Source organism: Gossypium raimondii, chromosome 3, assembly GCF_025698545.1.
Source record: "Gossypium raimondii isolate GPD5lz chromosome 3, ASM2569854v1, whole genome shotgun sequence".
NCBI lineage: Eukaryota > Viridiplantae > Streptophyta > Magnoliopsida > Malvales > Malvaceae > Gossypium > Gossypium raimondii.
The window spans coordinates 17,724,698-17,748,003 of NC_068567.1; the positions used below are offsets into that span (position 1 = coordinate 17,724,698).

At 32.9% G+C, this 23,306-nt stretch overlaps 3 protein-coding genes, 1 long non-coding RNA gene and 1 pseudogene across 5 annotated transcripts; 4 read left to right on the top strand and 1 right to left on the bottom strand.

Moving 5' to 3' along the window:
* The window catches only part of LOC105795732 (serine carboxypeptidase 1-like), a 29,333-nt pseudogene extending 26,264 nt beyond the window's left edge, over window positions 1-3,069 (top strand).
* Window positions 3,070-3,207: 138 nt separating this feature from the next.
* LOC105797346 (serine carboxypeptidase 1) lies at window positions 3,208-6,635 on the top strand. 2 transcript variants are annotated; one of them, XM_012627333.2, is made up of 8 exons: window positions 3,208-3,677; window positions 4,728-4,835; window positions 4,921-5,195; window positions 5,266-5,547; window positions 5,681-5,787; window positions 5,932-6,012; window positions 6,118-6,223; window positions 6,301-6,635. In XM_012627333.2, exons 1-8 carry the CDS (start codon window positions 3,302-3,304, stop codon window positions 6,451-6,453), a joined length of 1,488 nt encoding a protein of 495 aa, XP_012482787.1. In that variant the 5' UTR covers window positions 3,208-3,301; the 3' UTR covers window positions 6,454-6,635. The 2 variants fall into 2 exon arrangements, with proteins under 2 accessions (XP_012482787.1, XP_012482786.1); XM_012627332.2 differs by having other exon boundaries at window positions 3,215-3,677; window positions 5,929-6,012.
* Window positions 6,636-11,396: 4,761 nt separating this feature from the next.
* LOC128039917 (secreted RxLR effector protein 161-like) lies at window positions 11,397-12,035 on the bottom strand. The gene has a single exon (XM_052628850.1). It carries the CDS (start codon window positions 12,033-12,035, stop codon window positions 11,397-11,399), a length of 639 nt encoding a protein of 212 aa, XP_052484810.1.
* A 7,852-nt stretch (window positions 12,036-19,887) lies between these two features.
* On the top strand, window positions 19,888-21,337 carry LOC128039918 (zinc finger BED domain-containing protein RICESLEEPER 1-like). The gene is made up of 3 exons (XM_052628851.1): window positions 19,888-20,648; window positions 20,747-20,855; window positions 21,017-21,337. Exons 1-3 carry the CDS (start codon window positions 19,888-19,890, stop codon window positions 21,335-21,337), a joined length of 1,191 nt encoding a protein of 396 aa, XP_052484811.1.
* A 327-nt stretch (window positions 21,338-21,664) lies between these two features.
* On the top strand, window positions 21,665-22,198 carry LOC128039674 (uncharacterized). Its single transcript, XR_008194129.1, has 2 exons — window positions 21,665-21,709; window positions 21,966-22,198. It is a non-coding gene; the product is annotated as an uncharacterized LOC128039674 (long non-coding RNA).
* The last annotated feature ends 1,108 nt before the right edge of the window (window positions 22,199-23,306 follow it).

The following is a 23,306-nucleotide window of genomic DNA, read 5'->3' on the forward strand; positions in this document are numbered from 1 at the left end:
TCATATTTTTATTTTTAGGAATTTAGTCTCTTTAGTTTTTAAATTTAAAATTTAGGTCAATTTGTTAACATTGTTATAATTCTTTTGTTAAACTTGTTAGCATGACATTTTGAAGTTAAAAAAAAAACTACTCACTTGATATCCACGTAACAAAAAAATAACACCGTAATGGACCTAAATTTAATAGAGAATTTTAACGATACTAAAATCCTTAAAATTCACATCACATTTTAATCGAATAAAATATTTAGATTAACTAATTATGTTATAAGAATCGAGGTGCCAAATCATGTCAAAATTAAAGTATAGAGATTCAGTTTCAAATTTGATTGAAATATAGAGATCAAAATTAAAATTTAACCATTCTTATATAATTAAAAAGGAAAGGGATTAAAGATGAAATTTGACCATAATCTTTTCATGTCCAAGAAAATGAAAATGACAGCTGTCATAAAAAGAGGGCCTTAGTGCGTTCCTTTTATATACAGTTGTATAGATTACTATTATTGTTCATCTGCATTTATTTAATTCAGTTATGGTTCAACTAATTGATTTAAAATTAATGATTTAATATATTAAAAAAATTAATGATTTAATCGATTCTATTAGATTTCATTTTTATAACATGAATTAGTACTGAAATAATTTTGTCATCTCCATATTGCTATATCTCTAGAGTCAATAATTTTATATGAAGAACTATTGAACTCAATCACTTGTTGCCGTTACTCTTCAGTTGTTTGTTGAGGTCTATCTTATAGAGCTACTTAAATTGGATCAGTGATCAACTTTTAGGTTTCGTCGTAAACTTAATTGGTTCCTTCCAATTACGTAAATCAATAGATTTGGTTGATTATTTGTTTGTGTCCAATTATAAAGTAAAAATTTGAAGATTAAATATACTCTAAGCAAAACTTTTAGAATCTGACCGATAACCAAATTGGTCAGTCCGCAGGTTCATACGGTTCGATTAAATGACTCATTAAAAAACATAAAAAATGACCAATTCAATCAGTTATGTGCCCTGATTCAACCGGTCTGTATCGGTTCACAAGTCAACTAGTCTAATGCCTCTCTTCAGACCGATATTCAGGGCAGTTCTCAATTCGACCAGTCGGTCTGGTCTGACTCAAACAACCATGACTCTAAGTCTTTACGCATTATATGTTTGGAATTCAGTCCTTCAACTTTTATTTTCAAGAATTTATTCTCTACTTTATGTATTTAAAAATCCGCTTTCAAACTATATATAGCCACGTAGTATTTTAATTGAAAAGTTAATGATATTAACTATTTGAACTAATTAGTAAAATTATAAAAATATATATATAAACACTAACTTATGTTAGAAATTAAATATAAAAATCAAATATTACATTTAAGCATTAGAAATATCAAAATTAAAAATAAATCATTTTATAAAATGAAAAAAAAAAAAAGAGTTGGTAGGTATGTAAATAAGTTTTATCTGAGAACAGGCTTTCCTTGGGCTATTATAATCTATAATCAACAATAATACATGCATGATAGCGTTTTGATGGGCAAGGCCTGGTTGCTCTTCAATTGGAAATGGAGCTATGATGGAACTTGGCCCATTTAGAGTAGAAAAAGATGGTAAAACCTTGCATCGAAATGAATACGCATGGAATAAGGGTGAGTTCTTGCATTACATAACCGCCAAATTATCAGGGGTTTCCTTGAAAATGAATCATTGACTAACATTTTGTGTGTTAATATGCTAACATCATCTTTTTAGAATCGCCTGCCGGTGTCGGATTCTCTTACTCAAATAGAACCTCAGACTATAAGTCAAGTGGAGATTTAAGAACTGCCCAAGATTCCTTACCTTTCTTGTTTACTGGCTCCAAAGATTTCCTGAATACAAAACCAGGGAATTTTTCCTGGCAGGAGAGAGTTATGCAGGCCATTATGTACCCCAGGTTGCTCACACTAAACTCCAAAATAATCAACACACCAATCAAACTATAATCAATCTAAAAGGAATTGCAGTAAGTTCCTGTAAGAATGTTTTTATATATTTATGTTGTCATGAAATGAATGTTAACAGGGGGGGTGTTATTGATGTATTAGATAGGTAATGCTTCAATTGATTTTGAAACAATTATGAGAGGAGCAGTGGATTTCTAATGGACGCACGCCCTTACGTCTGATGACATATACACTGGACTTGCATTGAACTGCGATTATTCTACTCTAAATTTATCATCCAAAGTTTGCTTAGGATTTGTGGATAAAGCAAATGATGCTGCTGGTAACATGTATGCCTCTATGCTCCCTTATGCAATTCCTCCTCAACTTCCACTTACCTTATATACCAAGTTGGTGAATAGAATGTTCCTAGTATTTTTTTTCCACTTCTGCTTACTGAGAATTAAGAAATAGGTTTCGGCTTTCCATTCCTGCTCGAAAAATTATATTCATTCCATTAACAGTTTTGCCAATCATTAAGGAAGTAATGGACAGTGGAATTCGGGTTTGGATCTACAAGTTAGTCATTTGACTTAGTCCAATTTCATAACCTTGGATAAAAACATTGATAGCTCATTAAACAAGAATCAAAGTTCAAAACTTTCTAATCAAGTTTAATGGTATTATGTCAGTGGTGACACAGATGGTGCCCTGCCTCTATTATGTAGCAAATATGCCATAAACAAACTGGGGATGCGCATTAAGACTGCCTGGTATCCTTGGTACATCCATGGGGAGGTAAGAGTTTGAACTGAATTTCACTAATCTAATTATTGCTATTAGAAAATGAATCAAAGGTGATCAAGCTAATCATCTAGCTGGTTTTTGTCAAGGTTGGAGGGTATGCTGTTGGATATCAGAACTTAACATTTGTAACAGTAAGAGGAGCTGGACATTCTGTTCCCAGTTACCAGAAAGCCTGGGCCCTGGTGCTCTTCTCGTCCTTCCTAAACGGAAAGCTTCCGCCATCTGCACGAAGGTTCGACCGTTGAGAGAATGATAAATGTATTTTGCTAATTGACATATCATATTAACCGGAAATGTAATGTTAACTTTGTAACCAAGGGTTGAATGTTGAAAACCACACTCACCAAATTTCAACGTGGGCTAAATTTCATTCCCAAACAACAATAGGAATACATATCAAGCTGGCCCCAGGCCCCAGTAGATTTGTTAGCAAGTGCATCAAGCTGTGACTTGGCTACAAAATGGAAAATTATCCTCTGCCAGTATAAATTAGCATCAATATTGGCTTGCATACATACTTAATACTATTAGAAGCTTGCATAAGCTCTTGAGTCCAGAGGCCACCATGAAAGTTACTATTAAATACTTGCTGCTTGTGTTGTCTTGCTACTTTACAACTTTCCTCATTTCATGCAAGGGAAACCAGATTGCCAATCTCAACAGGTTGATCGAATCTCGCAAATCTCCTCACCCTGAATCATGGGCTCTACTAAATGATCAAGAAGATAGTCACAACTCTCCAGTGTATGTAGGATCCCAGAAAGGGATGATGCAAAGTGATAAGATCAACGCACTGCCGGGACAACCTGAAGGAGTGGATTTTGACCAATATGCCGGCTATGTAATGGTAGACCCTATAGCTGATCGAGCGTTGTTCTATTATTTTGTGGAGTCACCACAAAATTCTTCCGACAAGCCTCTCGTTTTATGGTTAAATGGAGGTATCAAATTTATCTATACTTCTGAATCAACAGATAGGTATCGAGTTTATTTGCATGGGTATAGAAAATGTCATATTAAATCAAAACTGAATATGCCATAGCAATAACATCTGCCATTTACTGCATCACATGGTCTGCATATGATAAGCTTGAGTATATGCAAAAAAGAGAAGTATTTGCATACTCAACCTTTGGGAAATATGATTGTATAAAGAAGCTTGACGATAGTTTCAGTACAACACCGATGTAGAACTCCCATGTTTAACCTATCCATAGATCAAACCTTGATTAATCATTTCTGTAGAAAAAGCATCCATTTTGAAACAATAATAGTACTAGAAAAGTGTTTTTCCATCTGAAATCAATATCATCCTTCAGCTTTTCATAGAAACAAAGAACTTAGTGTAGGACCATTTCACTGTTGCGAACCAGAGCACTTCAAATTCACGCTGCCCTGCATGTTACAACAGTCCACACGCATGGTAGAAATAAGGGACCTAGAATCTTCAGTTTTCCAACTTGCAAGGACCAGCAAGTTGTGTGATAGGCTGGTTGACTGAGTCCAGCCAGGTAGGGAGCCCACTTTACTAAGAATATCCCATTGGACTCTTTTATGTTCAAACAATAGCTACTGCTTTTCCACAAGAAAAGTTGACTAGTGATATAGTCTTTGTCCCGAAGCTTAATCATGAACCAGACATCATTGAGACATAATTCAGTGGGATCCCACCACTAATTAAACTAATTGAGCGGATTTCATGGCATGGACTGCCTTTGCTTGGATATTTCTTTCCACTTGATATAGACTTCTTTTTGAACCTGTACAAACACGTGTCATTTATCCTTCCCTTGTTTTTCCTAGTTTGTATCACTGAACAAGAACAGTTCAAGCAGTAAAGGAAAAATTAAAACAGAACAGCATATACTTTATTCATCAGCTCAGGCAACTAGATACTGAATTGTAACTTTAGGGAAGAATCCATCTATAACCTAATATATAGACATGAGGGGAGAAAAACAGAAAAAGGATTGATTGACTATGATGTACAGGTCCAGGGTGTTCATCGTTAGGATATGGAGCCATGCTAGAACTTGGACCTTTCAGAGTAAACAAGGATGGAAAAACGCTTTACAGAAATGAATATGCATGGAACAAGGGTACATGAAGTCTCTTCTAAGTTTGACAACACCATAACTTGTTCTCTTGAATTTTCAATTGACACATGCTAGGAAAATTTTGCAGTTGCAAATGTGATCTTTTTGGAATCACCAGCAGGAGTTGGTTTTTCTTATTCAAACGATTCCTCTGATTACACCAAAGTAGGTGACAAGAGAACAACAAAGGACTCGTATGTTTTTCTCATCAATTGGCTTGAAAGATTTCCGCAGTACAAAAGACGGGATTTTTTTATAACTGGTGAGAGCTATGCTGGCCATTATGTTCCTCAACTTGCCTATTATATTCTCTCAAGAAACAAGAACACCAACCAAACCGTCATAAATCTCAAAGGAATCGCTGTAAGTTCACTGCAAAATCCACCATTCTAGTACGTCTGCTTAAAGCTGAGAATTGTTATGGATATTGTAGATTGGAAATGCTTGGATAGATGATGCCATTTGTATGAAGGGAATGTTCGATTATTTATGGACACACGCTCTCAACTCAGATGAAACCAATGAAGGAATTAATAAGTATTGCAACTTTGTTAGTGAAGATTCAGTTAGCAAGAAAGGAGATGGAGATGACAATACGATTCAATGTGGAAAGTATCTAAGTCAGGGATTTAGAGAGATGGGATTCATTGATTTATATGATATTTATGCCCCTCAATGCAATTTATCGGCAATAAAACCTGGCTCAAATGGTAATGTAAGTATCATACTCTTAAATGGTCATGCATGCTTCATACTGTTTTACTGACTAAGACAATAGTAATTAAAACTTATAACACACTTCTCCTATTGATTCAAACTTGAATTTATATGATATCTTGAATTGTTAGATCATGAACTTTGATCCCTGCTCTGGCTTTCACGTCAAATCGTACCTAAATCTTGCCAAGGTACAAGCAGCCTTTCATGCCAAAGCTACAAAATGGTCAGGTTGCAGGTAGGCATGCCATCAATTTCTTGCTTTAAAGATATTCACGAAGTAACAAGACATACATCCAAATTGAAAGAAAGGTTTTTTACAATCTGCAAAGAATTGAAACCAAAATTCCTTACCAGTCTGCTTCTGTACTATGTTCAGTAGCGTTGGATGGACAGACAGTCCGATGTCAGTTCTTCCTGAAATACGAAACTTATCAAGAGAGATTAGGGTCTGGATATACAGGTAAAGATTAAAAAGTTACCTAACTTGATTTCTCAATAAACAATCTATTAATTTACATATAAGAGTTATGCTGATTATTTTTATGAAAATAAAATCTGCTGTCAGTGGTGATACAGATGGTCGAGTTCCTGTGACATCCTCTAGGTATGCCATCAAGACCCTAGAACTTCCAGTAGAGACAGCATGGCGACCTTGGTACTCTAATAGTGAGGTAATATGGTCAATCCTGCAATTTGATAAATCCCAAGCTGTAACTTTTATGTATACTTAATACACCGATGGTAGCAGGTGGGAGGATATGTCGTTGGCTACAAGGGAGTGGTTTTTACCACAGTTCGGGGAGCAGGACACACAGTTCCAAGCTACCAACCGGAGCGAGCACTTACAATGATCACATCTTTCCTTCATGGGAAACTGCCTCCCGACGTTTCTCCCTTTTAACAAACCCCATTGAGAACCCCCTCCTAGTAATCATCTCATACTCAAACTCCATAAATTTATTGTCGACCTCACATGCTTTCTCTATATAACTTTTCATACAACGGGAAGTTGAACCAGTTCTCTGCTGATAAAATTATTTTAAAAGCTGAAAGGAATGTATTGACAAAGTATTATTATGCTTCTATTTAAGTGCATCATCCATTTACAAATAAGGCCAAAGAGTCAAATTAATACCGTAGGGTTGGCGCAATGAGAGTCCGTCCATTTTCAACTCAATCAATACGGAATCAAATATGTCATTTTCAATTGCATCCAGATGAACTTACTAACAGTTATAAAATAGAAAGAGATACAAAAGTTTGTTAATTAGTTCAGAAACATCCTACCTTATGTGGTCTTATTTAGGTAGTAACTCACTATGAATCAATAAGTACAAAACTTGATTTAAGTCCAACTCAGTCAACTAGTTGTAACCTCACTCTTATACAAAATCTAAATCTCTCTCCCACTAAAATTTTCCCTTGAAAACGTAGTTGCAAACTGAATAATAAAAGCATTTTACTTGCAACAAATATGCACTTAAATAAGTTCTTCACTTGAACAAAGTAAGTGTTCTTTTCAACTCATAATAAATTATAACAAGCCTGAACATAAATAGAGCTTTAGTGACTAACAAAATTACAATCAATGTGGATGTATATCTCCTCAAAAATAGTTTTCAAACAAGTCTTCAATATGGAATGAAATTGCCTGGATTTTTTTAACTATAGTCCTCTAAAGAAAACAAATCTTTTCAATAAGGTAACCAGATTACATTGAAAGTCTTCAACATATAATTACTTTGATTTGTGATTTTCCATGTTTTGTCTTTGGTACAATGCTTCTAAAAGTTTTTAAATATGTTCTGTTGAAAAAAAAAATAGATTTTTTGGAAGCTTTGAGGCATATTTTCGATTAGTAAAGGTGGAGATTCGAATCATAAAATTATGGTTTTATATTCTATCCCATGAGACCTTTACAACGGTATATCATATGCTCAAAATGGTTAAGTGATGAATGAGAAATTGATGCTCAAAGTAAGCCACTTGTGAAGTATGTTGAGGAAAATGGCTTACTTTGAGCATATGATATACCGTTGTAAAGGTCTCATGGGGTAGAATAAAATTAACAATATAAACAATCAAAATGCCACATTGCTTAGATATTAAGTGTGGAATATGTTTATATATATGAACCAACTTGGTGGTTTTAAGTCTAACCATATGTGCGTATCCAAATGTGTTCGTATCATATACTTGTTTGACACTAATATGAGGTGAAAATTGTCATGTTCGTGCTTCTTAGGTTTTGGTTAAAAGATGCCAACAAAATATGACAAGTTACAATGGTCTGTCTGATGTATGCTAAGTAGCAATTGGAGTTGTTTGGTCCTTGAAATTGACACTAACAATCTCCTTTGACACTCATCCTAATTAATTCAATCAACTATGATTTTAAAACCACAATTAACCATTTAGGCAAGACAACAATAACATTAACAATCAAAATGTATAGTTATTAAAATCTCATAACAATAGTAAGGTAAGGATAATTCACCACTTACATGTCCCAAATATAGTAGTATCAAGTATAAAATATCAATATTGAAAATAAACATATATGAAGAAAAAAAACTTCAACACAAACCAACAACGAAATAAACTTTTCCTCCTATTAATTCAGGAACTCACCCTTCCATTTTTTTACTAAAAAATGCAATGGCATTAAAGTTGGAGAAGTTTCAATTGTAGCTCATGATACTAAATAGTCTTATCAAGATATGTCAATTCCTCTTTAAATGCTCAACAAGTCTGGCCTATGCAACATTCAATACTCTGGCAAATGTTCATCTAATTGTAACCAGGGTAGCAACTGATTTAATATTATCATCCTCATAAGTATCCATAGTTGGAGCATCCAAATCAGTTTCAGCAACAACATGCTTTCTTTTTTTTCATTTATAAGAATAATTCAATTCTCTCAATTGAGCTTCATAGATCTCACCCTTTTCCATTATGTTTGGATTTTGTTTTAAGAGAATATAAAAGATAAGTAATGAAAAGGGCAATGAATGCCTGGTGTTCTTGGTTTCTGCGTGCTTTACAATTTCCTTAAAAATCAATTGATCAAGATCAAAGGAGATGAATGGTACTACCTTGTACAATTAGGTAACCATTCGCTTATTAACTACCAACTATTGATTATTGAGGAGCCAACTTCTGATTGTTAATTCCTCAAGAGCAGCATAGGTTGGTTAAAGTTTAGAGGCTCTAAAATCTTGACCTTTAGGCCAGATTGTTCAAACATTGTTGGTTAACTTAGTAACAAAGAAATCATCTTTAACAAAAAAATTGGCATAATCTCAACCTTAATAATGAAGAAAATGACTAATAGTACTAGGAATGAATCAAAAGTAGTGACTGCTTACAAAGGTTTGCATATGGTGCTCATTTTTAGTATCCTTGATATGCTTTTAAAGGTTCTATAGAATTTCAAAATCACATTCTTCATGAAAGATTAGGTACACGTCACAAATAAGAGTTGATTTATGTTTCTAGGTTGATATCAATGTTGTTCTTGTAGAACCCACTCTTCTAGATGTTCCTTTCATATATGAAGACTTTTTAAGCTACAATCTTCATTTGTTTCGCACAGGAATATGTGATGAACCTGACTTCGGGTTCAATTGATTTTAGTTGAGCTTCTTTTATAATTTCAGATACTAATGCCTCTTTCATCTTCTAGTTTCTCTTCTTTGTAGAGGATGGTGCACTAGGTCTTATGGAGAAATACCTTTTAGCTTGAGCAACCAACTTATCAGTACATAATCCTCAATATCAGAGTCATCATCAACAACAAAATCTATTATTTTTTCTTCTTCTATACTTTTTTTATTCTTAGGAACCTTAGCAATAAAAGGCTCATTTCCTTTCCTAGTACATTTTTTTCTTGCGTACTCAACTTTGGTTGCCTTCGTAACAAATGCAACACCCTTCACTCGTCCCAACGATAAATACCGATAAGAGATGCTATAGGAACGTATATAGAGAGAAAACTTTCGAAATACTTTAAAAAATAAACCTTAAGACAATTAGATAAACTCTTTGAATTATATTAGAGTTGAATACAAGGCCTTTTAAACATTTATAAATCACTTCGGAACATTTATAAGTTGTTTGAGGGGTTAGAAGCATAAACCAGTATTTTAGAGGCTTAAAAACAATTAAAAGTTGCAAATAACTGTTTGAAAGATTCTAGTAAAGAAAAATCATATTAGATAAATTTAACTAAAAACATGTTTTTCTGTAGTGTATGAGAAATTATCTTTTTCAATAAAATTTTCAAATTATTTAAACAAGATTAGGAAAAGTAGCATATATTTTAAAAATGAAATATGTCCTAAAGTTAAAATGTTATTATTATTTATAAAAATAACTTCTTAAACTTAAATCATGTATGTATATGTTTGGAAATTTATAAGGTAATTGTATATATTTTTTTAAAAACTCTCATGTTTGTTTAACAGTTCATAGTTGCCCTTTCCAATAATGTCGTCTCCAAGATTCAAACTCACATTCTCTCCTTAATAGTGCAATGTGTCTTACCATTGCACTAAATACTTGTTGGTAAGGTAATTGGATTAAGTATAATTGTTTGTAATTACCTCCAACTTTCACCCTCGCCTTAATAATTGTAGAATGGAATTAGGATTCTCTAATTATGCTCAATTCAATGAAACCTATTAATTATAATGATTAACAAACATATCACACATGCGTAATTACAAAAAATTAGACTCTAACTTAATTACTAAATAAGTTATCAAACACACTTTTAGACTTCAATGTTTTTTATAATGCCAAATCAATTGGGTAGTACATCTTAATTGTTACTACATAAATTAAATGGACTAAATCTTGAAATCCTAGACCTACTTATATAACTTCTTAAAATTTACCATGTTTAGTTAGGCACATTCATATAATTGTGCTTACATAAACATAGATAATGGATATACTTTAGCATCGACGCATCAGATGACCACCTAGAAAATTGGTCGTTATTATGGTTGAATAAATTGATATTGGTATAGTTGTTGAAGAACCTTGAAAAGAAGGATGGTTGAAATCAAATTTTAAAAAAAAAATTAAGTATTTATTATGTTTTTTTAATTGTTATGTCTGTAACAAATTAAGTTTAATATTGTTGGTGTTTTGAGACTAAGAAAGTAAAAATGAGACAAAGAACCAGCAAGATGAACTAATCTGAAGCACTATTTTCATTTCAAAACATACAATATATATAATTTATTTTTCCAAGAACTCAACTAACTCAACTAACATCTTGAAAAACAGAAAAACTTATCTTGTACACAAACTGATTAAGTAAATCAACACCTAAACACATTAAGTCAATACCAACTTAGTTTGTTTTCAACTAAGTATTTTAACAAAGGAACTAAACAAAAAAAAACTAAACCAAAAACTTTTGTTTTCCACTCTAAGAAGTCAGTTTGCACTTCATCTTCGAGTTCGCTTCATTGCTGGACAACTCGCACTTTTATTGACTGCAAGTATGCTTGCACTTAGACAATTCACCAATATGCTTAAACAATCAGCCAAGCTTGTCGTGTAGGAACTCTCCGCATGATAGTTCGCATATTAACAGTCTGCCAACCTTCTCATTCTTGGACTATTCACCATGTGACTTTGAGCCTAAACTGTTCGCCATATGTTGTCTGTCATATGTACTCTCCACTGCATGGTTGGCCATTTCACAACACTCCTCATTAGCGTCCATGCTGCGAACTTCAATGTCATATCTCAACTTCTCGAACTTTATCTTCCCAAGAGGCTTAGTTAGAATATTTGCTAATTGATCTTGTGAACTACAATGAACTAGTGTTACTTCCTTTGTTTGTTCCACTCCCTTACAAAGTGATACCTAATTTTGAAGTGTTTTGTTTTCCCATAGAATGTTAGATTCTTTGCAATAGCAACAGCAAACTGATTGTCATATTTGATCTTTGTTGCTTCCTCTTGGTATATGTTCAAGTCATTCAACAACTTTCTTAGCCAAATGATTTGGTTGACAAATGCAGCGGCTGCAAGATACTTTGTTTCAATTGTGGATTGTGCTATTGATTCTTGTTTTCTTGAACTCCAACAAAAAACACTTGACCCTAGAGTAACAAAGTAACCAGAGGTACTCTTCATGTCCTCAATAGATCCCGCCCAATCACTGTCTAAGTAACCAAGTAGCTTAACATTTTTAGACTTCATAAATTTCACTCCATAGTTCAATGTTCCTTTTACATATCTCAAAATTCTTTTGGCGGCTTTGTAATGGATTACGTTGCTACAAGGCCTGTGCCTCAACAACAAGCTTACAATGAACATTATATCTAGCTTGGATACAGTTAAGTAAAGTAAGCATCCAACCAAGTTTCTATAGCTTGTCTCATCAACTCTTTCAACATTTTCATCGCTAATGAGCTTCTTTCCTTTAGCAGTGGAAGTGTTGGCAGGCTTGCAAGTTTCCATGTCATATCTTCTTAAAATCTTCATGGAAAAAGCCTTTTAGCTTATAAAGCTGTTTCTTGAGTTTGAAACACTTCCAGACTAAGGAAGTAAGTCATTTCTCCCAAATTTGACATCTCAAACATCACTTGTATCTGCCCTTTGAAGTTATCAACCAACTTAACATTGCTTCCAATCACAAACAAATCATCAACATAAAGAGATACTATAAGAACTATTTTATTTCCAGCTTTCTTCACATACAGTGTAGGCTTGCTGATACTTCTTTCACATATAGTGGGCTTCTCTCCCGTAAACTTTTCTTTTTTATATGCACATCAGCACGAACAACCACTTTGCTGGCGTAGTCTTGGCATCGTCCCTCCGTACGAGATTCTTTGCAACTTGAAATAGGAAATAACTTATATAAGTTCTCGAGAACTTATTAGATCTCTATAACCTATTTCATTACACCATAGTGTACTAAAAACTTTGCATATTCTTTGGCCTATGTCATTTTTTAGCTAGTACTTTTCTCTACCATTCCTTATGGTATAGTCGTACATAATTGAATAAGACTTCCTTAAAAGTGTACTACATGCATCATTTATTACTTCTACATCATCTTATCCATATCGGGTCCTTACTCTTCTCATGTTCGGCACATATTTCATTCTAGCCTCTTTTACATTACTGACCATTTTCCCTTTTTGTTTATATAGTGTTTGTCACATCCTTAACATTCAAAACCTTTCTGACATAGTTCATTAGATGCCATATCTCTACTTTTCCTTCAGAGTCATTTACCCAAACTTCGCTGTGTTGGTATTTCGTTAACATAGTTTCCCACAAAGATCTCATTTACCAGATAACTATAAAGACGGGCTCTTCTTTTGAGATAACTATATAATTCTCTCTATTACTACAGATGATCATAGAGGCGTCATCATAACTATAGATAGCCATGAAGGCATCCATATAGTTAGATGGCCACAAAGGCGTCCACATATAATAGACTTTGCCACGAAGGCATATTTAACAAATGCAACCACAAAGGCATTCATAGAGTCAACCATTAAGGCTTCATATAATAGATATCGCCGTAAAGGCTCACGTATAACAAAGAGCCACAAAGGCTTTCACTTATCAAAAAACAGCCACAAAGGCTTTCTCATATCTAATAACAGCCACAAAGGCTTTCACATATCTAATAACAGCCACAAAGGCTTTCACATTTCGATAATGGCATTTTTAACGATAGGGATTTGCCTAAAATCAAAGTCTTGAGGTTTTCCCCTCATCGCTTGGTACTCACCCAACCGTTCTTTATTTTATTTCCCTACATGACGCCATAGTCCCAAACTAGGTCTTATACTATGTGGTTCTCTTATCCCCATATGATGCCACAACCACCATGACTAGGTCTTACACTATATGGTTTTTCACTTCCCCATATGATGCCATAGTCTCAGACTAGGTCTTACACTATATGGTCTTCTTGCCATGGCCATGGTCTTTTCTTATTAGAATTCGTGTTTATTATCCTAAGGGACTCACACGCAAGCAGACTCGATATGAAAACTTATGCTTGACTGACTCACTACAATAGACTTCAACATGCAACTATATTCACATTTTTAAACATGTACTCATGCATGCACACATTTTCTTTTAGAATAGAAAAAAAAAATCATCAAGCTCATGCTTTCTTCACATATTCGTCATATATGATCTTCTTTTCATAATAGAGGTATATCCTTAATCAAGAATCACACTTGCATATATTACGCTCTCATTTCACAAATTGGCCTTTCGAAATAGACAAGACTATCATACAATCATGCAAGTAAGAGTCAGTTTAGAGACTTACCTATTAGCTTCAAAGGCAGCTTAAACTTCAGACCTGGGCTTCCATCGAGTAGATCAGCAACCCCTAAATATTAATCACAGAAACTCATTTCCTTAACACCTGAACACCAGAATCATGTAACAAAGTTTTACCAATTTTGCTCTACCGAGTTAAATAGATCTGCTCTTTAGCAGCTTAACATGCAAAGTCACGATTCTTACCTTAACGAGAGCATCTCAGAGCTTAACCCATGTTCCAGACTCATCCTAAAGGATGAGAGGATTTTTCTCTTCAGGTCATCCTTATATAGGCAGAGAATACTTCCTAAGGAAGTAATGCGCAGTTCCCAGAATACTTCCTGAGGAAGTAATGTGCAGTTGCCAGCACTTATCCGATCAACTAGATATTTTCCTTTGTTCCATTATATGTTTGACATGTGTGATAATCCATGTGATCACTAGTTAAATGCATGGAAGCTATAAATACTTACGTACAAAAACACATATGAGACTCACCCTTGGGTCTCAGCATGTCCCTTATCCTTAGACATTTCTTTAGAGTATATCTATCGGAGTAACAATTCACGCTTTGGTACATCACGCCTTATTGGCGGCAACCCCATTGTCTAAGTCTCCTTAATGCCTCGCTAGGCATTCTCTTCTATCTCAGTTATGTATCTACGTATACGTTAAGAGCTTTAGTGGGGCGGATAACATCTTATTACTCAGGGTTCGCCCATACGCCCGGTGTCACCCTGCCTTTAATTTGCTTGGAGGAGTTTTCCTATCTTTCCTTGATTATGCTCTCCTGAGGAGAGAGATAAGATATCTTTCTTGTCCTATACGCTTTGACTTGTTCCTTGACTTTATTGGGACTCAACAAACGTCGTATCAGTCATTTGGTGGTCTTATCCAAATCTTACGAATTTTAAGAATATTAATAAAGTTATTTCCTTTGGTTCTTAACTATCTTAGTTCTCATTTGGTTACCTCATAACTATCTTTTCATTATATCTTAATCAATTCAAGGTCATCGTTACTGAATACTCTCTATTGCTAACATAAGCTTTCCATCATAGGGTTCTATTTCTTATAACAGATTTTGTCCAAACTATGCCAGCCAACCAGAGGCTCCTAGGGCGAATCCTTCCTTATCAGGCTTACTACGTGCTTACCCAGTGTCTGCCAACATTAAGGTGTCATAGGCGTACTCACAATGGTTCTTATCTTTATACTAGCTTAAACACCATTCACTTTTAACTCACCTTATTCGACCCATTATTTGAACAGTATTCGGATACTAAGATTTCACCAGGCGGGATGTTATAGGTTTACACAGAATATGCCACAAAAACGTCATACAGAGTCACTATTTACTATTCCGGTAGACTTTCACCTAAATTCATGTATCGTGATCAGCCAATTTGATTTACATATTCTGAAAGCTACACCATGAATATTCAAACAGACATATCATGTCATGGGTCTTAATGCATGTATCATGTTCTACCAACCCAGTCTTCATCTTACAAGAGGCTACACCATGAAAGTTTCCAAATCATACCAAACTGCCATGGGATTCTACATCATGGTCTTACACTCAATTTTAATCTATGATATACGAATCTAGTTAGCAATACAATTGCCCTACTAAAGGTATCACAATAGAACATTAGCTCAACATTTACTTACCCAAATAATCAGTTTCTTACAAATTCATATGCCTCATATACCAGACTTTTATATGCATGCTTATCAAACATTATTCTTTTAATAGAACTTTATGCATATTATTACAGAACATCTCCCATCTTTACTATACCATACCTTTACCTTCTTCCGTAGACATCATCATCCCATCTATGAATGTGTGTATATATACTTTTTATTTAAACAGTTCATTTAAAGGAGTCAGGGTAGAGACTCACCTTAACTCACCAACTGTAGTTCTAAGCTCCAAACTCAGACATCTCTTTCGAACCAGTTGTAACAATTGCTTGCAAATATAAATTTACTATTACAACTCTTATACATACAATTTAATTATCATTTTGATTGTTGACAACCTCATGCAAAACTTATACTTAAAGGTTTATTGTTCATACAACTATTACAGTCTTACACTCTCAAAACTTAACATGTATAGCTGAAACACTTACCCAAAAATGGAATAATCACTAATTAAACCCATAATCGTAGTTTCCAACTTTATGAGAAAGAGATACATTTATACTTTTTTTTAGAAAGAATTAGAAAGTAGTATTTCTTTTAATAAAGAAGAAAAACCTCCTTTAGAACCTTTCTCACACATATAAATATGACCCACTTACTTAGTGGAACTTTACAAGTGTCACATTTCAGAATTTTCCTTCTTAATGGTTTACAGTTTTCGAAGGAAACATAAATAAGTACATTGCATTCACAATTATCAAGCTATGCTATCCAGTTGATTTTTAACTAGATTATCTATAATCTAACTAGCACAGTACTCCAGGCAAACAAGACGTATTACACCTTTGGCGCTAACTCATACCATACTTACCCTTCATCGCTTAACACAGATTTCTCTTTAATATAATAGAACAGCATGAAACAAAATCATTACCTACATATGTGGCGATTACTATACGCCACAATAAGAAATTGGACGGATTACACTTCGCCAGATAGACTATTTTACTACTATATGCCAAAACCCTAGACCCGCCAGACCTAGGGTGTTACATTTAGCACTTCATCTTGTAGTTCACTTCATCGCTAGACAGCTCGCACTTTGATTGTTTGCAGTATGCTTGCATTTAGACAATTTGCCAATATGCTTAGAAAATTCGACAAACTTGTCGTGTAAGAACTCTTTGCATGATAGTTCGCATACTGACAATCCTCCAGCCTTCTCTTGCTTAGATAATTCACTGAATGACTTATGCTTGGACTGTCCACCATGTGACTTCGAGCTTGAACTGTCCACCATATGTACTCGCCATCGCATGGTTGGCTATCTCACAACAAATATATCCAAACATTCTTTGTGTCATTTTTTTGTCTATAATACGTCAAGTTTTCTATTTTATAAGTATGATTATAATAAGTGGGCGATAATTCTTTTTAGCCTAAATGATGAGTATTAAATTTACCTTAGTATTTACTAAGATTTTTACACTTTCACCTCAAAGATGAAGAGTTGAGAAGAACATAATAAACTTAAAGAATACAAACTTAGATGAAAAAGACATTGTAAATATAAAGAAATTAAGATCTTTACAAAGTGAAGAAGAAAATGTATAATAAATACAAAAGAAAAATGATATTGATCTCAACTTCAAGATGTCTTACATTCGAAAACTAAAGATTATTTATAGAGGTTTAGGAGAAGCTAAATGAAAATAAAAGATACCGATAGTAATCAATAACTAGGGTCATTTGTGTCATTTTCTCAATCATTTTGATCACTTTTTACTAAGATAATGGCTACAATTGAGAAAGTGTTAATCAAATATTTGTTTCTTGTACATTCATTATAGAAATTTCAACTTCAAACTCCAAGTATTTTAAGAGATATAGTCAAAATATGATAAATATGTTTTAAAACTATCCATCAATGTAAAACTCATGTAGTCCTTTTTATTTATGTATTTTTCTTGACACATTTTGACATTGATGATATTTGGATAGTGCTTCAAATTTCATTTTGGGCGTAAATTCCCTTTTTGACTATATAAAGTACGTCCAAAATGAAATTTCAGAACCCGAGATCTAATCGAAACAATAAATAATATTCAAGTAAGAAGTTCTAAATGGGCCCGCATTACAAATTATGATCTTTTAGTATTGTATTATCACTCATAGTCTTAGATCAACTTTAGGCATATGACATTTAATTCCATGGATCACGCATTGGAATCTCCTTCCTAAATATTATACAAAATATCTTATTAAAATTAAATGTGTGAAAAATACTAAAATATTTTTAAAACCATTGAAATGCAAAATATGTACTATACAATCCTAAAATGTAATAATATCAACTAAAATAAATCAAAGCATATATAAAAACAATTAAAGAGACTAAAAAATTGTAAGCAACTAAAATGAAAGTTTTAATTTATCTCTAAAATAATAAAATTATAAATTAATTTATTGTAAAATTATACTTTAATTCTTTTAAATATGAAAAATTATATTCAAATCTTTTAAAAATTTTATAATTTAATTCCCAATTAGGGGTGTGCATAATTCGGTTAAAACCGAAAAATTGATTAACCAATCGAATTGATTAGCGGTCGGTTAACCTAATTTTTCGATCGGGGTCGGGTAATTTTTTTTTTTTTGGTAACAGTTAATTCGGTTCAAACCGTCGGTTAACCGAATATTGCAGGTAAGCTTTAAAAAAATTTGGACCCTTATTACCATGGGCCTCAACCAGTCAAATTAAATTTGGCCCAATTTATTTTCTCCTCTAAGAACCAAACTTTTTTCAAAGACTCAAGACACTACCACAAAGAAGTGACCACCGACTTTCACAATTTCACTAACACCCTAAATCCCTAATATTCTCAATCTCAGTTGAATCGAGAAAACCCACCATTTTCACACCTTTTGCTGTCCATTTCTCTTCCACCACACCAACACCTGCACCTGTGTTTGTTGTCTTCTAATTTTACACCATGTTGCTGTCCATTTCTCCTCATCGCTTGACATTTGTGCTTTCACTTACTTTTATGGGTTTTTCTTTTTATTTCGGTTTTGCTTACTTTTATGTTAGTAATAATGTCTTCTTACTTTTGTGCTTTTCTTTCATTATTATTTTCAAAAAATGTTGATTTTCTCTGTTGATTTCCTTGAAGGCTTGAACTCCAAAAGCTTGTTGATAACTATCTTATAACTATCTCTCACCGACAAAATAAAATGTTGCCTTACTTTATTTATTAACTATTATTTTAAGTTAATGTTTTCATTGTTAAATATTTATTAGTTGAAAAACTATGTCGTTGTATACTATTGTCTTAATTTTTCATTGTATACTATTGTCTTAATTTTTTCATTGTATGCTATTGTCTTAATTTTTTCTTTCATCTTTATAGTTAACCTTTGTCGTTGTTTAATTACTTTTTTATTTGTAATTAATGATAATTTTATATTGCATTAATTAAATAACAAAATCCTATATTGTTAATTAAATAATTAAATAATTAAATGCGAACATTTGAATCTTAAAATATTTAAAATTAAAATTGTTATTATTTATGATTCAGTTGTATATGTTATTATTAAGAAATAATAAACATCTTAATTATCAAATGAATATCGTGTTCATTGTCATTACATAAATTGAACATAAATTGAAATATCATATAAGATTATCAAATTGAACCGTTCAAACTAAATACTTTAATTCATCAGTATAAGATTATTTTTCATATAAGATTATTTTTCATACCTTAATTCAATTTCATTCAATTATCAAATTGAATCTTACATGAACCGCTTCACATTGATGATCATTTTTCTTTACGGCAAAACAACAATAATTTTATTGCTAACTACAATTTTCTCCACCCAATGATGCAAAAGCATATTTATTTAATTAGTCTGACTTTGCTTGGGCTTTATCAAGTAATTTAATTGATTAAGTTGAATACCGAAGGGTGCAGTGCATGTGTTCCATAATGATCAACTAATTTAATTGATTAAGTTGATTAAGTTCCATATTGCATCAATTTAATTAAGTTTCTGAATTTTGTAAATAATATTGTCCTTAACCCCAAGTTTGTCGTATTTTTTTAATTTATTATATACTTTTTTTCTTGCAGAATGTCAACCGAACCAACATCTATTGGGGTAGTGTTACACCTCCTACTTGATAGATTCTAAAATTCGGAGTTGGAGCTTCAATCCAAACAAAGGGACTACCGGAAAAGAAAAGCCCTCCTCAAAGGTCGAAGTTTGGTCTCACTTCACTAAATTTATTAATAGTGAGGGTGTAAGTAAGGCTAAATGTAATTATTGTGAAAAGGAATTTTGTTGTGATATGAAAAAAAATGGTACGGGGTCATTGAAATATCATATTGGTTCATGTAAGAAAAATCCTAGTAATGTTGTTGACACTAGTCAAGGACAACTAGTTTTACCTAGAAAGGGAGTTGAAGGGGGGGAAGGGAATCTTTCAACTTGGAGATTTGATCAAGAAGCATGTAGGAAAGGATTAGCACAAATGATTCTGATTGATGAATTACCTTTCAAGTTTGTTGAAAGTGAAGGTTTTAAGAAATTTATGTTTGTGGCATGTCCTAGGTTTCATATTCCTTCACGAACTACTATGACTAGGGATGCTTATCAATTGTATCTAGATGAAAGGGTCAAGATAAAACAACTTTTGAGAAGTTCTTGTTCTAGAGTTTGCTTAACTACTGACACATGGACATCTTTGCAAAGAGTTAATTATTTGTGTATCACTGCTCACTTTATTGATAACGATTGGAAATTGAATAAAAAGATTTTAAACTTTTGTCCAATTTCTAGTCATAAGGGTGAGTCCATTGGGATGGTAATTGAGAAATGCTTGTTGAATTGGGGGATTGATAAGTTGTTTACTGTTACTGTTGATAATGCAAGTTCAAATGATGTTGCTATTGGTTATTTGAGAAAGAAATTTACCCCTCGAGGGGGTTTAGTTCAAAATGGTAAATATCTTCATATGAGATGCATGGCACACATTGTGAATTTGATTGTTGTTGAAGGCTTAAAGGAAATGAATAAATCTGTTGAACGTGTTAGGGGTTTGTTAGATATGTGAGACAATCTCCAGCTAGATTACAAAAGTTTAAGGAGTTTGTTGTGGTGGAAAAGATAGAGTGCAAGAAGATGTTGTGTCTTGATGTTTGTACTAGGTGGAACTCGACCTACTTAATGTTAGACACTGCTCAGAACTTTGAGAGAGCTTTTGAGAGATTTGAGGAGCAAGATACAAATTTTAAATTTGAACTTGAAAGGGAGAGGGTTGGCCTAGTGTGGATGATTGGGATAATGTTAGAAACTTGAGGGATTTCTTGGAACACTTTTATGAAGTCACTTTGCGTATATATGGCACTTCATATGTCACGTCCAATAATTTTTTTGATGAGCTTTCTGAAATTGATATTCTTTTACGAGATGCTCAGTTAAATAGTAATATTGATTTCAATGTTATGGCCATCAAGATGAAAGAGAAGTATGATAAGTATTGGGGTGATATTGATAAGATGAATTTGCTTATGTTTGTTGCTTGTGTTTTAGATCCTAGACAAAAACTAAAGTATCTTGAATTTACACTTAGTGAAATGTCTAGTTCTGAAAAAGCTTGTGAAATGATGCAAAAGTTGAAGGAATCTTTGTATGAATTGTTTGATGAGTATAAGCCTCCACTTCATGGTACTTGTAGCCAATCGAGTGTGTCAACACATGTTTCTATTGGTGAACCACAACAAAAAATGAAAAGGTGAATGCAAGCTTTGTATAAAAAGCGTGAGTTGGAAATTTGTGGTGAGGATAAAACATCTGAGTTGGATAAATATCTAGTGAGGCTAATGAAGAATTTGTTGAAGATTTTGATATTTTATTGTGGTGGAAAGTGAATGTTTCTAGATTTCCCACTCTTTCAAAAATTGCGAGATGTGTTAGCTATACCGGTTTCTACTGTTGCTTGAGTTTGCATTTAGTCTGGGAGGACGTGTGCTTGATCAATATAGGAGTTCTTTAACTCCTAAAATTGTACAAGCTCTTGTGTGTACTCAAGATTGGATTCAAGATCATCATCACAAGAAGACATAAAAAGATTGAAGAACAAATCCAAGAGCTTGACAAGATTGAAAATGGTATGTTTATTGTTTTATTTTAATAGTTTCAATTTTTTACCATATCACTCTTACTTATTTAATTGATTCAATGTTTAGACATTTCTTGGAATGCATTAGAGCCTACCCTAGATTCATGAGCTGTGAGTTGAAGGGTATGCTTACTACTATCTTATTCTTGTTAATTTATAATCTATTCGTTTGTTTATATTATTTGAGTTTTTTTAAATGCGTATATTTCTATTATATGCTAAATTTTTGCTCATGTTTTTTTTAGGTTTAATGCAAATGGAGATATTTTGGAGAGATGAAATGGATATATTTTGGAAAGATGAAATGGATATAAAAGGAGAATGTTAAAAACATACATTTCAATTATGTGTTAATTCAAGACTTATGTAATATTTTTAATTATGTAGTGATTCAAAGACTTATGTAATATTTTTAATTATGTAGTGATTCAAATATTTATGTAATGTTTTTAATTATGTAGTGATTTAATTCGGGTAATTCGGGTAATTTGGGTAATTTTCGGGTAATTTGGGTAATTTTTGGGTAATTCGGGTAATATTCGGGTAATTCGGGTAAGTCGGGTAAGTCGGGTAATTTTTAACCAAAAATGATCAACACATATTTTTCGGTTAACCGACCTTATTAACTGAAAAAAATTTCGGTTCGGTTAATTTTTTTTTAAAAAATTCGGTTCGGTTAACGGTTAAAAAATTTGAGAGGTCGGTTAATTCGGTTTCAAGAATTTCGGGTCGGTTAACCGGTCGGTTAGCCGACTGAACACCCCTATTCCCAATCTCGTAAAAGAATTTTTGAACTTCACACATGAGAGGCTAACCTACCTGCAACCTGCCCTGCTTTGAATTTCAGTTGGCGGGCTCGAGACAAAGCCCTGGCCTGAATTTGTTGCGGCTGGCTGTATTAATGTGATTTTCTCTTTCAAATCAGCATTTATTTTGTTCTACACCAGATAATTAATTGAAAATGTGTCATTATTATTTTTGTAGTGAAATTTAATCAAACAATTAGAAGGCGCAATTTGAGCTTTGATTTTGTCATATGAATAGCGGTAGATTATTATCAAAATTCATATTAATATTAAATGCAATTACCATATAATAAAACAAATGGTTAAATATATAGTTATGAACAGCTTGAGACCAACAATGGGCTTTCCAAAGACCCAAAAAACCCATCCCAAAGTCATATATAAAAATCAATAGATATAGTAAATAATTCTCGTTTTCTACCCACAAAGTCTAACCATCTAGAACTTCATGAATCAGTCATATGGTAATTTGGTAGCACATGTTTGTTGTTATTTCTTATAAATATTATAATTGATTTACTAATTCAATCTAAACAACATAATTTATTTGCCGTCACATATTATAATAGTACAATCCTGTTCACATTTTATTATTAAAACTTAAAAGATTAGAAAACCAGTTTCGTCCCTCAATTTTGATAGACTAAATTTGTTTCTTTAAAAAGTCGGTGCAATTTAATCATTGTTAAATTTAAAATGAGCAAATAAGGATAATCATTCACAATGTTAATGTTAGTGATCAATTGTACATGTTTATTTATTGGTATAAACATATTTAAC